General features: G+C 37.5%; 2 protein-coding genes across 2 annotated transcripts in view; both read right to left on the bottom strand.

Moving 5' to 3' along the window:
- The window catches only part of LOC113803514 (replication factor C subunit 4), a 9,085-nt gene extending 8,599 nt beyond the window's left edge, over positions 1 to 486 (bottom strand). The window contains exon 1 of the mRNA XM_070118427.1: positions 396 to 486. The gene's annotated coding sequence lies outside the window, so the exon portion shown is untranslated. The remainder of the gene's footprint in view (positions 1 to 395) is intronic.
- A 6,511-nt stretch (positions 487 to 6,997) lies between these two features.
- LOC113803532 (alpha-1,6-mannosyl-glycoprotein 2-beta-N-acetylglucosaminyltransferase-like) overlaps positions 6,998 to 10,000 on the bottom strand; it is an 86,368-nt gene continuing 83,365 nt past the window's right edge. The window contains exons 6-7 of the mRNA XM_070118522.1: positions 9,974 to 10,000; positions 6,998 to 7,999 (exon numbers count right to left, since the gene is read on the bottom strand). The exon at positions 9,974 to 10,000 is cut by the window's right edge and continues 188 nt beyond it. Of these exons, the coding sequence (XP_069974623.1) occupies positions 7,744 to 7,999; positions 9,974 to 10,000 (283 nt within the window). The 3' untranslated portion in view covers positions 6,998 to 7,743. The remainder of the gene's footprint in view (positions 8,000 to 9,973) is intronic.

Genomic DNA, 10,000 nt, shown 5'->3' with positions numbered 1-10,000 from the left:
GGACTGAACAAAGCCATTCCAACTACAAAAAATACTTATTTAGAGAGCCATTGCGGGGATTTGGTAAATTTGGCCAAAGAAAAACGAAATTATACCGGGTAAGCAATCCAATAGTTTCAAGTCGTTTTGTACAAACTCGAGATAATATCTTTAGAGAAATCGACCGCCATTATCTTAATTTAGTGTTTCATGATAAAATAATTCACCTTCCCTTCTGAATTATCATAAAACACACATTCCGAGTGACACGAGTTGAAAAAGTCAACGACGGAGAAGAATCACGAAATATTCTCCAATATCCAACCCAAATGACCTTAATTTAACAAGCGATACACGGCATCCACTTCAAAGCAGATTAACCTACATCAATTGGCTTCAATAAAAGGCCACAATACCTTAAAACACAGGAAAAAGAAGAAAAACAGAAGTAGTGTTGTGTCCTTATTCCTTCACACTCTTTCGCGCGCTCTGCCATGTAAACAAACCACAGGCGTCAAATGAGCGTCTTTCGTCTTCTTATTGGTGAGAATAAAAATAAAATAAAATAGATGAAACTCGATGAAACCGACAATGGCAAGGATAAAGTAGAACCGTAGATATATGAAACGCGAAAGAAGGAATGAGAAGAAAAGAAAATTTGTCAAATCGAAAGTCGTACAAATGAGGTTCTTTCGTCATCGGTAAAGGGGGGCAAAATGAACGAAATTTAAAGGAGTAAAAAAAAGTTAAAAAAAGAGGAAAATAGATAAGTAGCCATCCTTTATTTGAATTGATCATAATGATTTCGTCAATATCGTTACAATTGTTATTACTATAATTTCTATTACTATCATTATGATCATAATTGTCATTATCATAATTATTATTATTACTGTTATCATTATCATTATTATCATTATCATTATTAGTATTATCATTCTCTTATTAGTATCATTATTATCATCATTATTATTATCATTATTATTATCATTATCACTAACACTAATATCATTATTATTATCATTATCACTAATACTAATATCATTATTAATATAATTATCACATACTAATATCATTATTATTATCATTATAATTATCATTATTATCATCATGATTATAATTACTATTAACATTATCATCATCATTACTAGTACCATTATAAATCAAAAAATGCAATTATGACTTTGATCATTATCATCAACATTATCATTGTTATTACTGTTGATAGTAGTAGTAGAAGTATCAATATCACACTTTTGTTATCATTATTATTTCTATCATTTTTATTACCATGATTATTATAATTTTTAATCATTATTATTATCATTACCATTATTATCATTATGGCTATTATTATCATTATTTTCATCATCATCCTTATCAGTACCATCATTATATCATCACTGTTGTTTTCATCCTTATTAATCTTGATATCATTACTATCATCATTTTTATTATCATCATTATCATCATTATTCCATTACAAATTATCATTATCATCATGATCATTTTCATCATCATCAGTATACATACATACATGCATACATACATATCTATACACATACACACACACACTCATACACTCATATTAACATAATGATATATGAGTAAGATGGTTTATTTCTAGTCATGTATTTTACTATGTTTTACATTTAAATATTCATATACCAATATGCATTCGACCAGGTTCAGAACGACGATGCTTAATAACCTATTCAAGGTCAACAAAACACAAACCTTTATTCCAACTACCTTGAATGACCTTGGCTTGGCGAGTGACACATAAAACATTGCTCTATTCCGGTGGCACAAATTGACATCCAACAAAGAAATATGTATGTGTTCAGTCGTAGCCCATATAATGCTCACTTTGCTTATGAGAGCAAGTAAAAGATTTCTATATATTTAAAGAGAATAGTATTAGGTTCAAATTATTCCATATGACTATAAATAAACTAGTATTTGTTTCCCACATACCTAAAGGGACAAATATTCGATTCTATTTACATATCCTGTTCCAGAAAACAGTCAACATGAGATTTCTACACGAACCACCTTACGTAATGTCAAATATCTGCATTATAGGGTAAAGGGGACAGTGACCAAGCTTAATTTTTTCGACCAGGTGGACAAAGGGAAAGGCGGACGGAAATACTCATCACTGTCAGTGTGATATAGGGTTGTCCCAGGTACCGGTTCTATGCACGGTCATGTAAATGGATGAATATTTATCTCTGTTGATCTGTCTCTATGTGTGGATTTATCTATATGTTTATTTGTATATTTATTTATATGAGTGCGTGTGCGCGTTATCTATATATTTATTCATCTATGTGTATGCGTGTGTGTGTGTGTGTGTGTGTGTGTGTGTGTGTGTGTGTGTGTGTGTGTGTGTGTGTGTGTGTGTGTGTGTGTGTGTGTGTGTGTGTGTGTGTGTGTGTGTGCCCGCGCGCGTGAGTATGCGTGCCTGTGCGTGTGTGTACAAGTCAATATATGTGTAAAATTATGCCCCTCCCGTATCTACATAGCATGATGGATTGCCAAATTTTACTTACTGTAAATACCAACAGAAATCGATGTGATTGCTCCAACCGCCTTGAAGCATGACTGGCGTCCATTCTAACAAGCAATTCCCAATGCCGTTTTGTAACGTTCATGTCCACGATAGAAAGAGTACCGGGCGAATACTTTGTTATATCCCCTCAAATTGGATCGTGTAGCTAAGGTATTCCATTTTCCTTCTTGAGCCACTGAAATTCATACGAGTTCTATATGAATGAGGTAGAAAATTGTATGTAGAAAGGTACGAATGAGAATGAATATCTTCACAATACAGGAGATGTATTTGACCGCTTTTGAATATATCTTTCTGACGAAGATATAGTCGAAACCGGTCAAATACATCTCTTGTATTGTAAAATTAATTCTCATTCATACATTTATACATTTGCCAACATGAATACGGTCTATGAATTAGAAAATGTCAGTTGAAAAATGAGCAATGGATTGCTTAGCTACAGTGGCAATCTGTTTGAGAAACAACGAAAAAAGGTACTATTAAAGACAATGATGTATGTTTCAGTATTTAATTGATTTATGAATTATGTTTCGCAGTCATCACTATTGTTGTTCTGTTTATTAGTGTCACATAAATTTTATCACAATTATTTTTATTTTGGGAAGTGAATGAACGGAATAAATTTGTGGGTACTGCGGACTGCACCTTTCCTACGCATTATCATTATTCAAATTATGGGAATAATTTTCCATTGTTCAAGTAGTGCTTTTGAATGAACACACAATACCTTTGGCTAAAATTATGGTGTGAAATCAGGAAAACTGTTATTATTCCGAGGTTGTGACAAACCCAGGAAGAGTTCTGAATAACTACGAAAGTAATTTAGTCAATATTTTTGTCCTTGGGATAAAAGCTTACGGAGAAAAAATACCTGTTTGATATTTAATATTACTGTCACTTTTTTTCAATTTACCATTATCAGTATTATCATCAATTGTAATCATTACTGAATATTTATTATTTCATCCATTGAAATAATGTCAAAATGTTAAAATGCCATCATCATTATCTGACCCACAGAAATAATGTCAAAATGTCAAAATTCTATATCATTATCATTATCACCATCATTGCTATCACCATCATTATTTAACCCACAGAAATTTTGAAATGTCAAAATGCTTCCATCACTACCTACATCATCATCTTCATAGCTCTCACAAATCATTATTTGACCCAACTTTGTCTTACATCAACATTCTATCAACATAAACACTTGTATCCACCATACCTTACCTGTGAAGAATAGTTGCACCATTTATGTCTTTCAAGCATTAAAAAAAGTAAATATTTAAAGTGGGGTTAATGTCCTTGCTGCCCAATGTGCGTACAGTGTGTACAAAGTGTAGTCAGGACAACGTGGCACAACAAATAACTTAGGGTAGCTGTAGGCTGTGTAACTTTTGATTGATGAATGAGAAAAATAGACAAATATCTTTATTTGTTTGTATTGTTAGCCTTGTTATGGTAATGGTAATAACTGTTAGTAGTAAGTAGTGTAATCATTATTAGTACCTTTGATATTCGTCTTTCTTGTTATATTTATGTTATGATTCTTATCAATATCATTATGATTATCATTGTCATCATAATCGCAATTTTAGCTTTATCATCATAAATGTTATTAGTAATATATATGATTCTCATTATTATTATTGTGATTATCATTGTCATCATAATCGCTATTTTAGCATTATCATAATAAGTGTTATTATAATTATCATCATCATATCATTATTATTGCTACTGTTACTATTAAGATTATTGTCATTATTAGTGCTATCATTATTACTGTCATTATTATCATTACATCATCATTGTGCTTCTTCTGATGACTATAACAACAACAATTATAATGATACTAAAGGTGATTATGATGATAATAATAAAAATAGTAAGAATGATAATAACAATAATTATAATAATGACAACGGTAATAATAATGATAATAATGATAACAATAATCATAATAATTATGATAATAATATTAATTGTAATATACTACTACTACTACCATCACTACTACTACTAAATAATAACATCATATATAATATAGTTCATCATCGTAATAAGATTAAACTAACATAAAAAAAAATAAATAAAAATAATAAGATACAGTACAAAACAGATGAAAATTTGAGCACTAACAACATGTTTTAACATAGAACGTCGACAGGCTCTGTAGGGTGTGCAGATGTTGAGTTTAAATACTGCGTTTGTTGAAGAAGGAATCGTGATAGTCTTTAGCAACATTTCCCGAACATAATGATGTAGAATAAATTATCTGTAAATATTACGAGTGGATTGCGAAGGCCAAGTATGAGTGTAATGTATTATCATTATTGTATTTTGTTACTGTTATCCCTATTGTTATCATTATTACCTTATTATCATCATAATCTTTTTTATTATCATCATCTTTATTATGCATTATGTAAATATTGCGTAATTATTTAATGCCGTTAAGAAACTATATAAGACTATGGATATGCATGTCTGTTTCTTCGTTACCTTGATAGCAGTTTTGTTCGACATGAATCCTTCACGGAAGTATAAAGTCATAGGAGAAATAGGAACGATTAAGACAAACGAACAAAAACTTAATTTTATTTCTCAAGTATATTCTCATAAATATCTGAATAATTAGGATAAAAAAAATCTCCATTCTGGTTAACATTCACAGCCGATACCAGCGACATATGCTGTAATCGATACTATATTTCACACCGTCACCGATATACAACATATTTTCATCTAAATCTTTTTCTTTCTTTTTTTCCTCTTTTTTAGGCTGAAATTCCACCCTATATCGCGAAAGCCTCCAATAATATTCAAAAACACACATCTAAATTTTCCTCCATAAAAAGAGAAATGTCATTTTTTTTTTTGTGCATAATAAATTACCAAGACATACAATAAATAATTGGATTTGTAAGAGGGAGTTATGCCGGGAGTCGATTTTAACACGAATATCATTCTGAATACAAACACTCTCTCTTCTATAACGTCAATGGATTTTGACAGGAGTGCAAACAACTACATGCAGCTCTGTAACACAAATGTGCCAAATACCTATGCGAAAGAATATGAAAGAATTGCACATATGTTAAGAATTGTGACGACGGCAGATAGGGTGACCCGATGCTGTGCTCTCTCGTTGAGGCCAAAAGGGCGAGCCAGGTTTCAGATCTACTGGCCATATCTAAGTGTAATTTTAATGCAATTCGTATCGAAGAAAATAAAGGAGTGTCATGGAGTGTAGTTCACATTAATAACATCTACGGAATGTGTCGTTATGTTGATGATCACTTCGTACAAAAGATGGAATGATATTCCTTACACGTTACCTGATTACCAGTGAAAAAAAAAAATAATAATACATTGTCACACGAAATTTCCACCATGTGCTAAACCGGAACAGATTGCTTTGTAACACTATGCACTATATCACTATAAGATCACCCTCACACCCCGCTACCTACACCCCCTTTGCAAGTAGAAGAATATGAACTTTGGTTGATTTTTTTCCCCTACCACTCTACCGGAAATGGCACTGAGGCGGTTGGCACACAGTATCACTCTGAAGGCACTGTACAGTCTGTCCCAAGCTAAGAGACGACACGTTTTGTACCAAGTCGTTCCACAGAAGCCTGTGTGCTGAAGCTTCTTAAGTGTCCGGGAACGACTGCGTTTATAAGGTAAACAAACACCGTAAATTGGCTGTTTCGACCGATTTTTTTTCTTTCGTTATTTCTGTCTCTGTCTTTTTCGTTATTTATATGTTTTTATTTATATCTTTCTCTCTTCTTCATTATTTCTATGGGTTTTATTTCTTTCTCTCTGTCTTTTTCGTTATTTATGTTTTATATATTTTTCTCTCTTCTTCATTGTTTCTGTGTTTTATTTCTCTCTCTCTTTGTCTTTTTTCATTATTCATGTTTTATATCTTTCTCTCTCTCTCTTCTTCATTGTTTCTCTCTGTTTTATTTTCTATTTCGCTTCACACTTGACTAGATAACAAACACACTCCTGTTTCGAGAACAAAGAGATAAAGTGATTCGAACTTGGTCGAGATTGAATCGTTTGGGTTCGATATAAACCGCGGTGAGTGATATATATATATATATATATATATATATATATATATATATATATGTATATGTATGTATGTATGTATATGTATATATATATATATATATATATATATATATATATATATATATTTGAATGTATATATATACATATATCTCTGTCTGTCTATCAATCATCTATATATATATATATATATATATATATATATATATATATATATGTGTGTGTGTGTGTGTGTGTGTGTGTGTGTGTGTGTGTGTGTGTGTGTGTGTGTGTGTGTGTGTGTGTGTGTGTGTGTGTGTGTGTGTGTGTCTGTGTGTGTGTGTGTGTCTGTGTGTGTGTGTGTGTGTGTGTGTGTGTGTGTGTGTGTGTGTGTGTGTGTGTACGTATATATATACATATACGCACGTGTATGTGTGTGTGATATACAGTATATAGTGATTGACTACTTGTTTGATTGACTGAACGGCCTATGTGTGAATCAAAATCTCATGGTGGTATTTGTTATGTAAATGTGTGCGATGAGTTTGTACGTATTGGCGTGCACTCAAACATTCCTTGCACATAACCATAATTACTTGTATGTAAGTGTATATTATATACCCAGCATGTGTGTGTGTGATGAGTGAGAGGTAGATAGATAGACAGATAAATAGACAGATTGAGAGAGAGAGAGAGAGAGAGAGAGAGAGAGAGAGAGAGAGAGAGAGAGAGAGAGAGAGAGAGAGAGAGAGAGAGAGAGAGAGAGAGAGAGAGAGAGAGAGTGAGAGAGAGAGAGAGAGAGAGAGAGAGAGAGAGAGAGAGAGAGAGAGAGAGAGAGAGAGAGAGAGAGAGAGAAAGAGTGAGTATGTATGTCTGTGTTTCATATCATACGATTCGTCCTTCGCAAGTCAATTCCTTCTCCCTTTCTCTTCGTCTCGGAACAGTCACAAGACAGGCTTTCCCTCCCTGCATCTCGATCGAGGCCGAAGACGCAGGCTGGAGACGCAAGCAGCAGACGCAGATCGGAGACGCAATCCGAAGACGCAAGCCGCAGACGCAATCCGGAGACGCAATCAAGAGACGCAATCCAGAGGGTCGAAGAGCACCGTCCTTCACTCCCTCTCCGGGAACTGCAGCCTCACGAGCGTGTCCTCCGAGGCCGTCCCGTTGCCTATAGCCCGACACAACTGCCTGTCCCTGAGGTCCCCCCAGCCGCCGTTGCCCTTCTTGGACCTCGCGGCGCCCCTGTAGTTGGCCTGGAGGACGAGCGTGGGCGGGAACAGCCACTGCTTGCCCCCGTTGAAGCGGCTGACGGCTGCGAGAACCTCCCTTCGCACGTCGCAGCTGTTCTTCTTGACGTGGGTGCCGCTGTGGGGGGACAAGGGGGTAGGAGGTGGGGGTTAGGGGCTGAGTTGGACGTTCTTGTTTGTTGTTGTATTTGTTTGTGCGTTTGTTTAATGTTGTATTTGTTTGTGTTTGTTTAATGTATTTGTATGTGTGTGTTTAATGTTGTATTTGTTTATTTAATGTTGTATTTGTTTGTTTAATGCTGTATTTGTTTGTTTAATGTCGTATTTGTATGTTTGTGTTAAACGTTGTATTTGTTTGTGTGTTTGATACTGTTGTATTTGATTTTGTATTTGTTTATTGGTGTTGTATCTGTCTGTCTATTTGTTTCGTGGGGTGTGGGACCAGGTCAACATTATCAGGATTTATTAAGCAAGAGTGGTGAAAGTGTTGTTATAGTTTTATGACTTGGGTTGCATTTATTGTCATAGATAAGATCATAATTTATGTTCTCGGGTTTTATAACACTTCTTCGTGCAACTGCATCTTTGACAAGACCTCCGCACTCAAGAAAGAAAGAAAGAAAGAAAGAATGAAAAGAGTCTGCACTCGTAAGCACACACAGACACACATTCTCTCTCTTTCTCTTTCTCTCTCTCTCTCTCTCTCTCTCTCTCTCTCTCTCTCTCTCTCTTTCTCTTTCTATTTCTCTCTCTCTCTCTCTCTCTCTCTCTCTCTCTCTTTCTCTCTTCTCTCTCTCTCTCTCTCTCTTCTCTCTCTCTCTCTCCTCTCTCTCTCTCTCTCTCTCTCTCTCTCTCTCTCTCTCTCTCTCTTTCTCCTTTCTCTCTCTCTCTCTTTCTCTCTCTCTCTCTCTCTCTCTCTCTCTCTCTCTCTCTCTCTCTCTCTCTCTCTCTCTCTCTCTCTCTCTCTCTCTCTCTCTCTCTCTCTCTCTCTCTCTCTCTCTCTCTCTCTCTCTCTCTCTCTCCCTCCTCTCTCTCTCTCTCTCTCTCTCTCTCTCTCTCTCTCTCTCTCTCTCTCTCTCTCCTTCTCTCTCTCTCTCTCTCTCTCTCTCTCTCTCCTCTCTCTCTCTCTCTCTCTCTCTCTCTCTCTCTCTCTCTCTCTCTCTCTCTCTCTCCTTCCCCATACCTCTCTCCATCACCCTATCCATCTCTCCCTCATTCTTTTTCCCCATACCTCCTCTCTCTCCTTCCCAATCCCTCCTCCCTCCCATTCCCTTTCTCCCTCTCTCCTTCCCCATCCTTATCTCCCTCCCTCCTTCCCCCTCCCTTCTCTCACTCTCTCCTTCCCCTCCTTATCTCCTCCCTCCTCCCTCTCTCCCTTCCCCACTCCCTCTCTCCTTCCCCCCTCCTTATCTCCTTCTCCCTCCTCCCTCCCTACTTTCCTAACTCCCTCTCTCCCTCCCTCCCTCCCTCCCTCCTTCTCTCCCTCCCTCCCTCCCTCCCTCCCTCCCTCTCATTCCCTTTCTCCCATCCTCCCTCCCTCCTGAACCCCTCCCTCTTTCCCATCCTCCCACCTACCGTCCCTCCCTAACCCCTCCCTCTCTCCCCTCTCTCTCCTTCCCCTCCCTCTCTCCCATTCTCCCTCCCTCTGTCCCTAACCCCCTCCCTCCCTCCGTCTCTCTCCTTCCCCCTCCCTCTCTCCCATCCCCCCTCCCTCCTCCCTCTCTCCCTCCCACTCCCTTTCTCCCATCCTCCCTCCATCTCTCTCCTTCCCCCTCCCTCTCTCCCATCCCCCCTCCCTCCTCCCTCCTCCCTCCCTCCTTCCTCCCCTCCCCTCCCTCCCTCCTCCCTTTCCCCCTCCTCCCTCCCTAACCCCTCCCCCTCCCTCTCTCTCCCTAACCCCCTCCCTCCCTCTCTCTCCTTCCCCCCCTCTCTCCCATCCTCCCTCCCTCCCTCCCTCTCTCCCTCCCACTCCTTTCTCCCATCCTCCTTCCTCCCTCCCTCCCATCCTCCCATCCTCCCTCCCTCTCTCCCATCCTCCCTCCCTCCTTCCCTCCCTCTCTTCCTTCCCTCCCTCCCTTCCTCCTCCACTCACCAGCTGCCGACGTGAACCACTCTCGAA

This window comes from Penaeus vannamei, chromosome 42, assembly GCF_042767895.1.
Source record: "Penaeus vannamei isolate JL-2024 chromosome 42, ASM4276789v1, whole genome shotgun sequence".
NCBI classification, from domain to species: Eukaryota; Metazoa; Arthropoda; class Malacostraca; order Decapoda; family Penaeidae; genus Penaeus; species Penaeus vannamei.
The sequence above is the reverse complement of the archived record's forward strand: the minus strand, read 5'-3'. Positions and strand labels throughout refer to the sequence as shown.